The sequence below is a fragment of the Pan paniscus genome, chromosome 9 (genome assembly GCF_029289425.2).
Source record: "Pan paniscus chromosome 9, NHGRI_mPanPan1-v2.0_pri, whole genome shotgun sequence".
In the NCBI taxonomy this organism is placed as follows: Eukaryota; Metazoa; Chordata; class Mammalia; order Primates; family Hominidae; genus Pan; species Pan paniscus.
This window is the reverse complement of record NC_073258.2, coordinates 103,482,817-103,500,260: the sequence shown is the minus strand read 5'-3', so window position 1 is coordinate 103,500,260 and position 17,444 is coordinate 103,482,817. Positions and strand designations below refer to the sequence as shown.

Sequence of the window (17,444 nt, the reverse complement as noted above, 5' to 3'; positions counted from 1 at the left end):
AGAGTATGCCTTCTTCTGTTTATTTAAACAAACAAATAAATAAATATAAGAATTAAATATAAGAATATGATTTTGGATGTAAAATATGTCTTATTTATTTAATAATTTCTTATTTATTTAGTTATGAATTATGTATTATTAATTATTTAGTAATTTATTTAAATAAATAAATAAGACATATTTTATGTCCAAAAACACTAATGAAATGAAAAAAAAAAGCTTAAAAATGTAAAAGAATACTCAGAACTGGAAAGAGTTCTTGGAAATTAAATGTCTTAGCTGAAATTAACAATCGGTGGGCTGGAAAGTTAAGTTGGTAGAAAATAGGATATATTAGAAGCATAAAGACTCAATCTAGGAGGTCCAACAGATATGGAAAGAAAGAAGAGAAAATGAATGGGTAGAAAAGGAGAAAATGAATGAGAAGAAATTATAATCAAAACTATATTGGAAAGTTACCTTAAATTGAAGTTTCCATGAAAAAAAGGTCCACTTACTGTCCAAAAATGTTAATACAAAAGACCTACATCAAGAGCATAACTGTAAAATTTATAAATATCTAGGTAAAGAGAAGATTTCCAAAACCTTTCAAAAGAAAAACATCAAGAATCAGAGTATAAAACTTTTCAACAGCAGCACTAGAGTCTGGAAAATAATGGAATCTTCATTATCCTTCAAAGTTCTCAGGCAAATTTATTTTAGACTGAAATTCTGTATCCAGTCATACACCAATCAAGTGTGAGGATAAAATAAAGGGCATTCTTAGGTATGAAAAAAATCAGAATATTTATTTTCCTTATATTCTTTCTTAGAAAACTCCTGAGAGACATGTTGCATCAAAACAAGGGAGTAAATCAAGACATAGGTAGAAGTGAAACCCAGTAGCCAGAGATCTAACACAGAGACACAATACAAGTTTTCTGGTTAATGAGAGGATGACAGTTCTACAACAGACCCAGACTGGAGAAGGCAAGCAAGGGGTCTCAGAGGGATGAGTTCAAGGGAAAAAAAAACTGCTGCTATATTTCCTGTCATGTTTGGTTATTCTGAGAGAGTTTAAGAGTTCTATGGAAGAATTTGGTAAAGAATTAGCATGTAAAAATCAATTCAACTATCAACTGCGGAGAAAAAAGGCTATACAAGAAAGGAGATGTAAGGCCAGGCATGGTGGCTCACACCTGTAATCCCAGCACTTTGGGAGGCTGAGGGGGTGGATCACCTGAGGTCAGGAGTTCAAGACCAGCCTGGTCAACATGGTGAAATCCCATCTCTACTAAAAATACAAAAATTAGCCAGGCATGGTGGTGCATGCCTGTAGTCTCAGCTACATGGGAGGCTGAGGCAGGAGAATTGCTTGAACCCGGGAGGCAAATGTCGCAGTGAGCCGAGATTGTGCCAATGCACTCCAGCCTGGGTGACAGAGTGAGACTCCGTCTCAAAAAAAAAGGGAAAAAAAAGAAAAGGATATGTAATCATAGTATACTACGTGATTCTCTTGTGAATAATATTTTCATGGTCATAATTGTATGAACGCTGATTACGGGCTTAAACATTCATATAACCAAATTAGGAAAGCAGAAGGAGTGTTAAGTCCTTCTTTTCCATAGGAAGATGTTAATAATAACATTTAACTTTGAAAACTCGAGAAATAGCAGCATAAGCACGTTATTTACAAATGTGGAGTTAAACATAAAGATAAAAAGCTATAAAAATAATTTAAAGAAGTTACCTTTGGGGAGCAGGACTTGAAGGAGTGAAAGGTTAGGGCAGAGAGATGCTTTTTCGTTATAACAAGATAGCACCATTTGACTTCCCTTTTTCTGGTAACTCTATTTTTTTTTTTAATTTTGTTCTGAAATATTTTAGAGTTTAAAAAACACAAAAGAACAATACAATGAGCATACTTGTACTTAGCATACTTGTACTTAATACCATTATAACACAAATCCTGATCATGTCTGCCTTCTCCCCTCCATCCCATTGCTCCAGAGGCCAATTAAACTATTTAAACTATATACATATATTAAAACAGTAAATAATAATATTTCTGAAACAAGATTTATAACTGGGATGAGCTTTAAATGCAAAGGAAGTATGTATCTACTTAGATCCTATAAGTTCTTCAGCTATGCCATATAAATTTTATTTAGGATATGGACAAGGAAGATTTAGAAAGGTCTATCGATTGAGGAGTTAACATTTGGGAAGAAAGGGAAGAAAATTTTAATAATTGGTAGAAGAAAAGGGGAGGACAAGTGAGGGAGGAAATTGCTGTAACTAAGAGTGTTCCTTCATCTAAAAGTAGCCCAAGTAAAGAAGAATATATTGAAATTAATCCAAAAGGTTCTCACTAACTATACTCTCACTTCTGATGTTAATTTTGGCCTTCATCATCCATGACCTCTATGACTCTTCATCTTCCCAGTCAGCTGTCTTGTCCATGAGACATCCTCCATCTTCCATAGCTGTCTACATATGTATTTTGTTCCAGTCAGGCCAGATTTCCTGCAGCTCATTTCTGCTGTGTTACCTCCTTCCCATGGCCTCTTTGCACTCATACTTCTTCTTCCTTCCTCTGTAAATCCAAATTCTACACATTCTCCAAAACCCAGAGCAAGCCCTAGTGCAAGCCCCAGTGCAGGCTGTATTTAACTTGCATAAATCCTCAAGGCCACACTCATAAGCAGTGATCTGCCTTTGGCCCTTCTTAGTCTTTACAATCTGCACTGTGTATTTGCCCACTTGCCTCCTTTTTGTCCTACATTAATTTCTGTATGTGTCTGAATTCTCCAACAAGATTGCATTCACAGGGGCAGGCAAACAGTAGGAATTCAATAAACATTTGAAGTTTATCTTAGTTAATAAGGGTAATCTGACTCCTGATTCATTTGTCTTTTTATGATAACATCCTACCAAGATATTCTGAGATTGCCTTCAAAAGAAAACTTTGCAAGGAAAAAAAATAACTTGGAGGCTCACTTCCCAGTATATTCAGTTCAGTAATAAGCACTAACTGTGTTTACTAAACAATTGCAGGCCAAGATTACAAAATCAGCTCAGTCAAAAAAAAAAAAAAGCAAATCATGACACACTTTATGGCAAGTGTCCTTTTCTGTTATTAATTAAATGATGATACAAGCCAATTCATGCCACGTCTCACTATTATTTTCTAAATTCTGTGCTAACAGAACCGGCTTCAGCTGAAGAAAGAGAGGAATGAAGCGCCTTCTGCTTCTGTTTTTGTTCTTTATAACATTTTCTTCTGCATTTCCCTCAGTCCGGATGACGGAAAATGAAGAAAACATGCAACTGGCTCAGGTACTGTCTTAATAAATGATATCGATGACTATTGATAAAAAGCTTATTTTATTGATTCTCTTGGGACCTAAAAAGAAAACACATTCCTGCAAAAGAGTCCTGAACTTTTTTGTGAGAAGGAACTGCTTTTCATTTGTCTAGCTCTGACGATATCAGGAAATTGTGTTGGGGAGGAGGGCTGGCACGGGAAGGAGGAAAGGATCTGCTATAACTTTTAGCAATGGTCACAAATGAAGGGATGTTTAGTGCGAGGAGAAAGGAGAGAGCCCTGCAAGGCATGGAGATCACTATAAAAGCATTTCAAGACAACCAGGAGGACCCAATCTACAATTTGGAGCCCTAATCCCTATATGTAGGAAAAAACAATACATTGCTTTACAGATTCCCTCTAAAAATCAGTTCAGTTAACTTTTTATTTTTGGTTAAATCAAATACATTTGCAAAATGGATAATCACTTATTTATCCTAGAACTTGTTTCAAAGAAACACCAAAATGAAAGTAACAGCAAAAATATGTAAGATAGGTCATCATTCAACAGATAGACGAAGCTTCATTCTCTTCTGTGGAGGTTTAAGAGCTGTGTGCTTTGGCTAATTCTGGTCACTCATAAGTCAACCAAGTCTTGGAAATTGAAAGAGCAGGGTGACTCGTTATTTTCCTCTTTGTGTCCTTCCTTTCTTCTTTCCTCCTTCACTCCTCACTTTCTCTCATTACTTCTTTTTTTTTTTCCCTTTCCTATTGCCAGAAGGAATTTTAGGCAATTTTGCTTTATCCTGAGATGGAGATTTGCTCTCCTGTAGTCTGTGCCTCTTTTTTTTTTTTCTTATCTTTTTGGTCAGGCATATCTCAACCAGTTCTACTCTCTTGAAATAGAAGGGAATCATCTTGTTCAAAGCAAAAATAGGAGTCTCATAGATGACAAAATTCGGGAAATGCAAGCATTTTTTGGATTGACAGTGACTGGAAAACTGGACTCAAACACCCTTGAGATCATGAAGACACCCAGGTGTGGGGTGCCTGATGTGGGCCAGTATGGCTACACCCTCCCTGGGTGGAGAAAATACAACCTCACCTACAGGTAATGCTTCTGCCAGCTTATTTCCGCCTAATCCAAAGGAACATAAAGATAATTTCCGAGGAACAGAATAATATTCATTCAATTGACTGAGCACTTCCTGTGTGCACAGCACATCATAGGCTCCATTTACGGTATCTTCCCAACAAACCTGTGCTGTAGGCTTTGCTGCTACCGCCACCTTAAATACAGAGAAACTGAAACAAAAATTTATTTACCATGGCTGAGGTTACACAGCTCTTACTGGCTCCAGCAGACATGCTCTCATCTCTAGCCTCTGCCACCATCATATAAGCTCCGAACAAATACTGTCATCTGACTGCAGATACTTGACAGCATGAATGAAGGGTGCCCAAGAGAAAATGGGGAGACCCTGGAACACAACCAGTTTATGTCAGAGACATGTGTGTGTGAGAGAGAGAGTTGCCAAATCTCAGATGAGCCTCTCAGAGCAAAGTAAGGTGTTTCCCTCAGACATCTCAAGGAAAAGGGGGCAGGCTGACTCATTGGCAGGAAGACGATGAGGTATGCCCTTGATCTGAGAAAGAGGCAGTCACCTTGACCATCACTCTACAGCCTTTCTGATAGTTCTTCTTTCATCTTACTGAGTGCTAGGACTTGAGATAAAAATGAGTTTAGCAAGATAGGCAACATAAACAAGAGAAAAATCTTTTCCTGAGCAACTCTTGTGATTCTCATGTAAGATTCTTAATATATGGACTGGGTGTGGTGGCTCATGCCTGTAATCCCAGCACTTTGGGAGGCTGAGGCAGACGGATCACCTGAGGTCAGGAGTTTGAGACCAGCCTGGCAAACGTGGCAAAACCCCATCTCTACTAAAAAACACAAAAATTAGCTGGGCCTGGTGGCGCGCGCCTGTAGTCCCAGCTACTCAGGAGGCTGAGGCATGAGAATCACTTGAACCTGGGAGGCAGAGGTTGCAGTGAGCTGAGGTCGCGCCACTGCACTCCAGCCTGGGGGACAGAGCGAGACTCTGTCTCAAAAAAAAAAAAAGTTCTTAATATATGATACATGCACAAGACTGATTTCCACAAGCCATTCAAAAAAATGATTCTCAGTTCTTTTTAAGAATGTCTTTATAATACTTTCATATACAAGCCAACACGTACATGAGATAAATGCTGTCTCGGGATGTGATCTTAGGGAAGTCATTTAACCTCTTTGAGCCTCTTTTGTTGAAGTGTTAATACTACTGATTCATAGGGAAGATAAAGGAATTTAATTGTATAGTATGTGTAAGAGTATTTCATTTAAATAAAGTGCTAATGCAACTGCAAGATAATTGCACCACATCAAAGTTACTGCAGCACATTATTGATAAGCTAGAAATGTTTTTTGTAGTTACGTGTGTATATTCATGCATGAATAAGCCAGAAATTGACATATTTTTGTTAATTTTTAAGAATAATAAACTATACTCCGGATATGGCACGAGCTGCTGTGGATGAGGCTATCCAAGAAGGTTTAGAAGTGTGGAGCAAAGTCACTCCACTAAAATTCACCAAGATTTCAAAGGGGATTGCAGACATCATGATTGCCTTTAGGACTCGAGGTAAGGTTTTCAACAGAGAGCAAAGCTATTTTTATCTCAGGAGATTTGAGGAAGCTGATCTTTTTTCCTCGCATAAATTGTATCTCAGTCCATGGTCGGTGTCCTCGCTATTTTGATGGTCCCTTGGGAGTGCTTGGCCATGCCTTTCCTCCTGGTCCGGGTCTGGGTGGTGATACTCATTTTGATGAGGATGAAAACTGGACCAAGGATGGAGCAGGTGAGTCTAATTTTCTTTATGAACAAAATCTTATTATTCTAAAGAATCCCTGAAAAGAATAGCTTTGTAACTAGCTGCTTTTTAACTCTAAAGTTCCCAATGTCCCCACAATTTTCCATATTCCAAGATGACCTTGATGGAAGTGTTCAATACACCCTCATAAAGTTGCTACTTCTACTATGATCAGAGCAGTCTTCATTATTTATACATTCATTCATACACCCATAATGTCTGAGGGGCCACTGTGTGCCCGGAACTATACAAGGTGTCCTATGGACCCCAAAGTTGTACTAGAAAAGTGTAAGCCTTCAGAGGTTCATGATCCTGTGTGGTACACAAGGCCAGCCCACATACCTGCCATATAAGGCAGAAGATGTTTTGTGTTGTACCAGTGGTAGAAGTCATCTGTTGCTTGAGGATTGAAAGAAGACTCTAGGGAGGTGGTAATTTTGAGTTAGCAATTAAAGGACAGTGTATGGATTCATAGCCCATAGAGGCTCTAATTCAAAGCATGAACTTCCTCTTCTAACTCTTGCCCAGCTGCAAAGGAATCAGACCTTAATCCTTATATTTGACTTGTTTCTTCAAACCAAGTAAGTTTATTTTATTTTTCTCAATGGGTCTGCCTGGCATTCAAGGTGTTTTACTACTGTTCCGACAAAAATATCAAACTGTACTATATTAACAGGTAGCAGTGTAGGCCTCAAAGAAAAGAGCAAGCTCAATAGATTTTTGGGTCCCCCATTCTTTTGTTCTGTCATTGGCAATAGTTACCTTGGGTCTGGTGTCTAGCTTCCAGAGTCACAGGAAAGCACAGGTTGTAGTGGTCCTGATGGATGGTATACAAGGACACAGATCATTCCTGACCACGTATCTCCAGATAATCGGTCTAGATCAGCTTTGCACTTTCTGTGAAACTGAAAGTCTGTCACACAAAATGGTCCATGGCCACTCACTGCTCAGTCAGAACAGGTGAAGCAACTGTTTTTCCAAGTGCCAGTGAAAAAGGCGAAAGTCAGTACTGGCTGAGGTTCAGTCAGCAGCAGGCAAAATCTGGGATTGGCTGCTGCCATTGCCACATGACTTAGCATCACAAGCAGACAAGAAATTGAAGGAGGTAAGATAACATTGTCACCCAAGCAAGAGAGGAAAGGAATGAACCATATCTGTTGTGTATCTTCTGCTGAGACATGTTTCAATATTTCTTTGGTATTAGTCTGAAGACACTGTGGATGTGTTTCATCAAACAGTTACAGGAAATATCCTAGCACTTGCCAAAATCAGAATGACTCCCCTTGCTCAGCCAGGCTTTACTTTCATATCTAGAGGCAGAGATCAAAGATTTCACTATCCTTTTGTCTCTTAAATCCAATACTAAGTAGCAGTTACTCTTACCCATACTGCTTTAAGCCCTCTGCCAAGGGGGACGTGTGGGGTAAGTTATTTTTTTTTTAAGTCCGATGTATCTGGGTTCCACATCGGTAAGGCTCGCTTGAGCAAGGCAAGAGATAAATACAGTCCTCAACCAAGTTCTGGGTGGGCAACCAGGCAGCAGTTCCAAAAAGGATTGTCTTCTGACCACTTTATTACAGTCCCTTAGAGTAGAAATTGTGGGCCCTCTGTGATCCAATTGTATAACTCTTAGTTCACTGACATTAAAGGGGAAAATATCTTCCTCTTCTCCAATGGAAACATAAAATATCAAGCAAACGTAATCTCCAACAAAATTGCAATTTTTAAAAAATAGGCAATTTAGCAATAACCTATATGATCACCTCTTTCATTGCAATGTGGAGTCTCTGTTTTATGGAAGGGTGGCAAAAATCTTGGTGTAACTTGCTTAAGAGCAACAGACACATCATCTGCCAATGATGCTATTAAGCTGCTTCCTCGGGGAAGAACAGGTCATCGCATGGGGATGTCAGAGGACTTTAAGCACATACAGAGATTTTCCTGAGAGTCTCTCAAAGCAAAGCCAGGTGCCAAGCCTATTATGAGTGTGTGTGTGGCACGCACGTGTGCACCAAACAACTGAACAGGCCTTACAGACTGCTACAGATGTAGTGTTGGGAAGGAGAAAAAGCAATGGTTTGTAGTTTGGCAGACACTGGTTCCTTTCAGGGCTTCCCGTTGACCAGCTGAGAGACCCGGGGCAAGTCAAGTAATTTTCTTACTCTCTATTTCTTTGCCTGTAAAAGAGTAATGATGCTCTTCTTTTAGGAGGGTGAAATAAATTACCCTTACCCTAACTAGGTTAATAAAGGTGAAAACCCCTTTCAGAGCAGTTGTCCATAGTGAACACTCAGAAAGTGCTTGACATCAAAGATTCTGTTGACAATTGTTAGTATTGATGATGATAATGATAACTAGGGTGGAATTACATTCTAGGCATAAGAAAAAATATTTAAAAAGCTATGAACATATAATGCACAAATTTGTCTATTTAGTCACATCTCCATGAGACAGAGACTTTTGTCATCTTTTACCTACAGCGTCATATGGCCGATAACAGTGTTGTCACATGAGAAATACTCTACAAATCATTGGTAAATAAAGTCACTCAATGATCATTTATTGAACATCCACTATGACTCAGGCTCTGTCATAGAAATGAAATATACCCTTGTATATAGGACGCAGAAGCTGCCCTCCAGGGCTTCACAGTCTAAGGGACACATAGACAATTAAATGGCAACAAAATCAGTAGGATCAGTACTGAGATAAAGGAAACTATGGCAATGTAATAGGTCCACACAGAAGAAAGTCCAACCCAGACCCACAGGTCAGCAGAGGAAGCTACGTCAAGCCTGAGAACTGGAGGCTCAGCAGGAACTAAGAAGACCAAGTAGGGTAAAGAGGGTGAATAGGAGTGTTCTGAACAGAATAGCTCAATCCAACATAAGGAATAGAATTGTAGAAGACAAGGCTAAAATGGCGAATAGGATTCAGATTACAGAGGGTCTTGAAAGCCAGAATAAAGATCTGGACTTCATTTAGAAAACCTGAGCTTGAATTATTTTTCCCAACAGTCATTTTTCCAGTTCCTTGTCCAAAAGCACACACAGTGATATAGCCAGCCAGGCAAGGGGCAGCAACAAAGGCAAGAGCAGAAAAGTGTCAAAGACCATGACATAATTCTTTGCCCTTTTATGTTTGCTTCGTGCAAACATCACTAGGCAAATTTCCATCAGGGAAGCTGAGGTTTTCCTTAGGCTCCATGCACTTAGTTGCAAAGCCAGGGATGGACTTTACTTATTCATTTATTTATTTATTTATTTATTTATTTATTTATTTATTTATTTATTTTTTGAGATCGGGTCTCACTCTGTCACCCAGGCTGGAGTGCAGTGGTGTGATCTCGGCTCACTGCAACCTATGCCTGTTGGACTCAAGCAATTCTCCTACCTCAGCCTCCCAAATAGCTGGGACTACAGGCACAGGTCACCTTGCCTGGCTAATTTTTTTTTTCTTTAGTAGAGATGGGGTTTCTCCATGTTACCCAGGCTGCTCTTGAACTCCTGAGCTCAAGATATCCACCCACCTTGGCCTCCCAAAGTGCTGAGATTACAGGAGTGAACCACCACGCCAGGCCCAAGAGGGTGGTCTTGTATACTTAGAGCCTTACAGACTAGTGGGAGAGGCAGACAAAGACAAAGGCAATTCTAACATGCCTGGTAAGACTTCTGGAAAGGGCACTATGGTCATGTTTAGGAAACACATCTAACCATTTCTGCATTCAGGCAACACTTGGACATCCATTAATCATTATTAAGCAGTCACAATCACTAGGAATAAAAGATAATTAAGACATGGTTCCTGTACTCAGGGTGACAGAAACAAACAATGCAGTCCTTACGGGCTATGACAGAATCAAGTGCTGAGTCTGTGGAAGCTGGAGCCATGCATTTAACTCAACCTGGATAAGACCTGGAGGGATAAGGGAAGTTACATGAAGGAAATGACTTTAGAGGGGAGTCCTGGGGAATAAATAGGGTAGTTAAGCCAAGAGAAAGTGGAAGAGATATATTATTAGCAAAGAGATGAAGGTATGAAGACATAGAGATTAGAAAGAACCTGACACAGATGAAAAATGCCAGTGATTTAACATAGTTAGCTTGCAGAATATGAAAATAAAATATAAGGCTGAAAATAGGCAGGGACTAGGCCATGGAAGGTCGTGTGAAGGTGTTTGGACTTTATCCTATAGCAATACAGAACCTCTGAAGAATAGAAGTAGGAGCAACATGATCACATATACTGTAGTCTAGCAACAACCCCAAACTGGTGGCTTCTTTTTTTTTTTTTAATATTATCCATTTCTGAGACACCGGTTTCAAGCCATTTTCTTACCCTAGGCTATATTTTTCCATGATGTGACTAGTACCAATTAAAGTCATGTGCCATTTAATCATATTTTGGTCAACTATGGACTATGGATATGACAGTGGTCCCATTCGATTATGATGGAGCTGAAAATTTCCTATCACCTAGTGATGTCATAGCACAACACGTTACTCACATGTTTGTGGTGATGTTGATATAAACAAACCTACCGTGCTGCCAGTCATATAAAAGTTCAGCACATACAGTTGTGTGAAGTACATAATACCTGATAATAAACAACCATGTTACTGGTTTATGTATTTAATGTACTATACCTCTTATGGTTATTTTAGAATGTACTCCTACTTGTACAAAAAGAAAGAAAGAAAGAAAGAATAGGTAACTGTAAAACAGCCTCAGGCAGGCCCTTCAGGAGGGATTCCAGAAGAAGGCACCGTTATTCTAGGAGATGACAGCTCCATGCCTGTTGTTGCCCCTGAAGACTTTCCAGTGGGACAAGATGTGGAGGTGGAAGACAGTAATACGGATGACCCTGATCAAAGGAAGGAAATATTTTTGTACAGCTGTACAACAGGTTTGTGTTTTAAGCTAAGTCACAATAAAGTCCAAAATTTTAAAAATTTAAAAGTTTAGGCCAGGTATGGTGGCTCACACCTGTAATCCAAGCACTTCGAAAGACCAAGCCAGAGGATTGCTTTAGCCCAGGAGTTCAAAATCAGCCTGGGCAACATAGTGAGACCCCCATCTCTACAAAAATAAATAAGAAAATTAGCTGGACATGGTGGCGTGCACCTGTAGTCCCAGCTGCTCAGGAGGCTGAGGGAGGAGGATTGTCCAAGCCTAGGAGTTTGAAGCTGCAGTGAGCTGTAGTCACACCACTCCAGCCTGGGCAACAGAGCAAGACCCTGCCTCAAAAAAAAAAATTTATAAAGTAAAAAAGTTACAGTAAGCAAAAGTTAATTTATTATTGAAGAAAAATATTTTTAATTTGGTGTAGCTTAAGTGTCCAGTGTTTATACAGTCTACATAATGTACTGTAAGTCCTTGGCCTTCACATTCACTCACCACTCACTCACTGACTCACCCAGAGCAACTTCCAGTCCTGCAAGCTCCATTCATGGTAAGTGCCCTACATAGCTGTACTATTTTTTATCTTTTATACCATATTTTTACTGTACCTTCTCCATGTTCAGATATGTTTAGATAGACAAATGCTTACCATTGCGCTAAATAATTGCTTACCATTGTGCTACAATTGCCTATAATATTCAGTACAGTAACGTGCAATACAGGTTTGTAGCCTGGGAGCAAGAGGCTATACCATGTAACCTTGGTGTGTAGTGGGCTGTGCCATCTAGGTTTGTGTAAGTGCACCCTATAATGTTTGCTCAATGATGTGTTTCTCAGAACATATCCATATCATTAAGCAGCATATGACTTTATTAGCATTGAAATACCTCCCAGATAAATGGTGGTACATATGAGAATTATCTGCTGTATAGCAAGCCTTTATTTCATTCCCCTTAGTTACTTTCTAATCTCAGATGCAGCCATTCTCTTTTTGATTAAGTCATGTGCTCGTGTTTTCCCTGTTATTATCAAGGATTCAACTTGTTTCTTGTGGCTGCTCATGAATTTGGTCATGCACTGGGGCTCTCTCACTCCAATGATCAAACAGCCTTGATGTTCCCAAATTATGTCTCCCTGGATCCCAGAAAATACCCACTTTCTCAGGATGATATCAGTGGAATCCAGTCCATCTATGGTGAGCAAAATTATAAATCTCAATATATGTGAACTAAATAGGAAGCTTTTCAGAAAGGAAGTTAAGAAAATCACTTCTTGAAATATTATCATGAAGCAAACATCCACTTAGGTAAGACCCTTGTGTAGGCATATTTCCTCATGCCCTCTTAATTCACTGTGGTATTTTTTTTTCTCATCAAAGGAGGTCTGCCTAAGGTACCTGCTAAGCCAAAGGAACCCACTATACCCCATGCCTGTGACCCTGACTTGACTTTTGACGCTATCACAACTTTCCGCAGAGAAGTAATGTTCTTTAAAGGCAGGTAAACTCATTTCTCTAAACACCTCAACTTCCTATGAAGATTTTTCTTTTCAAGGGATTTGAGGATAAAGAGGTAGTCATGGGGCTAGTGAAAATGTGTGCCTTTTATCTTCATTTTATAACCGCCCATACTGTTTGAATGCTTTACCATATGTGTGTATCTTGTAGTTGTTTGATAAATTTTTAAATGTCTTTAAGGAATTTTAAAAATTGCCATTGCATAAGAAAGGGAAAAAGAGTCCACTTTCAGTGACTTTTTGGCCAGAAGAGTCCACCAATCCCAGTGGCCTACTGAAGCCAACTTACACTCCGTTACAGGAGTCTATTGTTAAATTTTCAGGAATTTTGCAAACCAGTTCACATCACATAGGCAGCTTGAAATTGGCCATGGTTGGAGTATTTACATCTGAAAATCAGCAAATGATTAAAGTCATGTCTTCTTCCCACCTGGAGAGCCAGTTGTTAAACATGGGTCAGCACCTCACTGAACGTTTCTTAAAGTTGCATCAATAAAGTGTTAGCTGTAGTGGGAAATCCCTTCTCTCACTACAATTTATTGAACTTAAGTTACAGCATGGTGTGTCAGTTATGTAGACCATGACCATATTTTTATAGCAAAATACCAAGACATACCCCATTGACAAAGATATAGGGGCAAAAGGAAAGAATATTTGAAATTGGACTCTTTCACCCATGAATATATCACGTTACAATCACATGTTATCACCACCATTCTCTGACCAGCAGAGGCCAAGAGCTACCCACCATGAATGTCAGAGAGGAGTGGCCTGTATGCGGAGGGAAATGGAATATAAGGACTTTTCACGTCTCATTCATAGATTCAGAATTTTGCAGCCAGAAGGGAAATTCTGAAGAAGTATTTTCGCATGTCAGTGATTACATTTCTTTATTCCAGCAAGCATCTGCTTCAAAAAGTTCCTCTTAGGAATGCTTGGTGTTGGCTTAGAATGTTGGGTGTTGCTGCTTTGGCAAAAACAAAACCATTGAGCACTCAGAACTCAGAATAAGATTTCCATGACGAATTTGCCACTCTACGGATCCAAGAGTGGGCACAAAGGCATGTCCTGGACTTGGAAGTCCCAAACTGAACTGAACTCACAACCACCTAAATTTGCTGGGGAAAATTATGCTAATTATCTCAATTATTTGAGGAAGATACCAACCAATTAGCTAAAAGGCAAGCCTAAGATTACAAAATTCTCATTGACATGGAAATAGGCTGCATGTGTAAAGTGTTTTTTGTTTAACACAGGCACCTATGGAGGATCTATTATGATATCATGGATGTTGAGTTTGAATTAATTGCTTCATTCTGGCCATCTCTGCCAGCTGATCTGCAAGCTGCATACGAGAACCCCAGAGATAAGATTCTGGTTTTTAAAGGTAACCTGGCCCATCCCGATTCCTCTTCTCCCTCTGGCTGCCTGAACTAACCAGTGGATATTTTGGTGTAAGAAATAAAATCTTCATGCATGAGCCAAGGCGCAGGGCTTTTGCTGTCATCTTAGGTTCCTGTCGTAAAGAATATAAATAACCAGGATTCTCTGTGGCTGTGAAGATAAACACAATCCTAGTTGCACAGGGACTAAAATAAACCTGTGTGATAAAAACTAAAAAAGTCTCTTTTTCTGCTAAATAAAGGTAATTAATCTGTCTTTAATGTTCACTTTTTACTAAGGTTGCCAGATTTGGCAAATAAAAATATAGGACACTATAAATTTCAGATAAACAACAAATAATTTTTTGGTATATATATATATATCCCTTAAAATATTTTGTATTTATTTATACCAAAAGTTAGTCATTGTTTACTTGAAATCAAATTTAACTGACATTTTCTGTTTAATGATCATGATCTTATCAGATTACTAGCCTTTGAGAGCACCTGGGGGCTGAAACTTAGGAGAACATGTCCAAATATACTTCATTTTAAAAATTTCAATTGACATAATAATTGTACATATTTATGGGGTACAATGTGATGTTTAAATACATATATGCATTGCTTACTTGATTGTTTTTACAGAGTTAGCCAGTTAAAAGCAATCAATGCAATGAAACCAATTGACAAAGGTATGCATACTATTGACTTTTACAGGTATATATTATTTGTGTAATATAAATAATATGAGCAGCTAAAGAAAGTGGTAGGAATGAATGTGGACATAAGATTATTAAATCTCTAAGCACTGAAGCTAAAAGGAACTAGGTATCTAATTATTTTTAAATTTCTTGAGATACCTATTTCTCCCTCTAGAAAATAAATACTCACTCCTCTCTTCCTAGATGAAAACTTCTGGATGATCAGAGGATATGCTGTCTTGCCAGATTATCCCAAATCCATCCATACATTAGGTTTTCCAGGACGTGTGAAGAAAATAGATGCAGCCGTCTGTGATAAGACCACAAGAAAAACCTACTTCTTTGTGGGCATTTGGTGCTGGAGGTAAGTTTACAGACAATTGACACTTTGTTTTATTATGGAGAAAAATATTCACAATAGCATCACTTTGACACAGACAAAATTAAAATGAATCCATAATATTTTTTATTTTTTAATTGTTTTTGAGATGGAGTCTTGCTCTGTCTCCCAGGCTAGAGTGTAGTGCTGCAATCTCTGCTCACTGCAGCCTCGACCTCCTGCTTTCAAGAGATCCTCCTGTCTCAGCACCCCCCATGTAACTGATACTACAGGCATGTGCCACCACGCCTGGCTAATTTTTGTACTTTTTGTAGAGATGGAGTTTCACCATGATTCTCAGTCTGGTCTCGAACTCCTGGGCTCAAGCGATCCACCCACCTCGGCCTCTCAAAGTGCTGGGATTACAGGCATGAGTCACCACGCCCAGCCCATAGTCTTCTTAAAGTGAATAATGAAGGCAGTGGATGACATTTATCAAGCCGAAAGAGATCTCAATGAGTCTAATGACTTTCCTTCAATTTAAAAAAAAAGATAAAATAAAAAGTTGGTGATCCCAACCAAATTGCCAATGACACAAACATATCTAGTGAAAAATTTTGAAAGCTCCAAGCTCAGCCTTCAATCTGATGTAACAATTTCTCTGAATAGCATCAATCTAACATATGTTGTGGCCTTTTTCCCTGATCATTTCTTGTTTGGAAGATTCTATAAATGATTCAACCAAACATAATCTTTACTGTATTTTTATTATTGATCCAAATAGTTTTCCTCTACTATGCCTATGTATTCCCCACATCCCTGCTTGACTCTAAGTTGTGCGGTAGACAAATTAAGCTCCCCAAACCAAAGATCTGCTGGTATCCTTTCATATTCTTGTATGCAGGTTTGATGAAATGACCCAAACCATGGACAAAGGGTTCCCGCAGAGAGTGGTAAAACACTTTCCTGGAATCAGTATCCGTGTTGATGCTGCTTTCCAGTACAAAGGTAAGCATGGATGCCTCACTTATTGGGATACTTGAGAGACTGTGTTGACTGTGAAAAAAGACAGCACAAAAACTTAAATGCTTTTATTTTAATGCAATTTTGCTACTCTTAAGTATATACAATAATAAACATTAACCCCACAAGCATTATCACAAACTGAATCCATAAATCCTGAATTATACTCTCTGTTATACTATCTCAAATCTATGTAAAAAGTACCAAATCCATTTTACTCATCATTGATAAGTAAAGACACCCCCTAAAGTGTGCGAAGTGACTAAGCACATGAACAAAACAATGATTCTCAAACTTTAATGTATGTACCTTAATGTACATAGCTTGGGGTTTGTGTGTGAAATAAAGTATTTGAGGCAAAATTGTGAGTGATACCTAAGAATCTGCAGTTTTAAAAGAACCTCAGGCAATGTAATGAATACAATCCAGCAACTATATCATCCAAGACAATGACCTAGACCGTGGGGTAATCTAGAAATATCTTTGAGTGACATGATCTATTATTACAATGAAATCTAACACAGAACCTCAAAACCTAAAACAGATCAAAGTAGAACAGCTCTAAGAAAATGAGAATATAGAGACCAAGGCCATATCCACAGGGGCCTTTTCCTCCCCCTCACTGAGACACTTTGTTGAAGCCTAGTTTGAAAACCTCTGGCATAGACCACAGTCTGGCTAGAAAGGTAAAAAGTCCCTTGAAACTCACCCTTTATAACACTGGCTTCCTCCTTAGGGAAATAAAAATAATAGCATTTCCCACATGACAGTAGAAAACTAAAATGTATGTATGTGATTCCACAAATTTCTTTGTGCTCCATAATGTTATTTTTTTCCATGTTTATAAAATTTAAAAGTATGGAAGTATTATATAGTTATGAAAGATAACTAATCCTGATTCCCTGTCTCTAGGATTCTTCTATTTCAGCCGTGGATCAAAGCAATTTGAATATGACATTAAGACAAAGAATATTACCCGAATCATGAGAACTAATACTTGGTTTCAATGCAAAGAACCAAAGAACTCATCATTTGGTTTTGATATCAACAAGGAAAAAGCACATTCAGGAGGCATAAAGATATTGTATCATAAGAGTTTAAGCTTGTTTATTTTTGGTATTGTTCATTTGCTGAAAAACACTTCTATTTATCAATAAATTCATAGACCTAAAATAAACCTCAACAGGTCTTTTAATATAAATTCTGCTTCAAAATAGAATAAAACCATTCTTTAACAACAAGTTGCTAGTCCTAGTTCTAAATATCCAAATTCAATGGCCATTTTGAGCTGCCTGATTCTTTTAACAGGAAGTTATTATGTAGAAACAAAAATCTCTGACTGTACTTTAAGCCTATTTCATGCTTTGTGGACTTGGAGAAGACATGTCTTATAACTGAATACT

General features: G+C 38.4%; 1 protein-coding gene across 3 annotated transcripts; it reads left to right on the top strand.

Annotated features, from left to right (window-relative positions):
• The first annotated feature begins 2,617 nt into the window (after positions 1 to 2,617).
• Positions 2,618 to 17,218, top strand: MMP27 (matrix metallopeptidase 27). 3 transcript variants are annotated; one of them, XM_003828381.5, is made up of 10 exons: positions 2,618 to 3,318; positions 4,159 to 4,397; positions 5,819 to 5,967; positions 6,056 to 6,184; positions 12,132 to 12,293; positions 12,477 to 12,597; positions 13,870 to 14,000; positions 14,904 to 15,063; positions 15,923 to 16,026; positions 16,954 to 17,218. In XM_003828381.5, exons 1-10 carry the CDS (start codon positions 3,217 to 3,219, stop codon positions 17,196 to 17,198), a joined length of 1,542 nt encoding a protein of 513 aa, XP_003828429.4. In that variant the 5' UTR covers positions 2,618 to 3,216; the 3' UTR covers positions 17,199 to 17,218. The 3 variants fall into 3 exon arrangements, with proteins under 3 accessions (XP_003828429.4, XP_063464315.1, XP_063464316.1); XM_063608245.1 differs by lacking the exon at positions 6,056 to 6,184; XM_063608246.1 differs by lacking the exon at positions 12,132 to 12,293.
• The last annotated feature ends 226 nt before the right edge of the window (positions 17,219 to 17,444 follow it).

What these genes read in the sequence shown, in the direction of transcription:
- MMP27 (XM_003828381.5), top strand. Translation starts at nt 3,217, where the DNA reads ATGAAGCGCCTTCTGCTTCTGTTTTTGTTCTTTATAACATTTTCTTCT. An exon ending in GTGGGCATTTGGTGCTGGAG is followed by an intron (nt 15,064 to 15,922) that starts GTAAGTTTACAG and finishes TCTTGTATGCAG; the next exon opens with GTTTGATGAAATGACCCAAA. An exon ending in TGCTGCTTTCCAGTACAAAG is followed by an intron (nt 16,027 to 16,953) that starts GTAAGCATGGAT and finishes CCCTGTCTCTAG; the next exon opens with GATTCTTCTATTTCAGCCGT.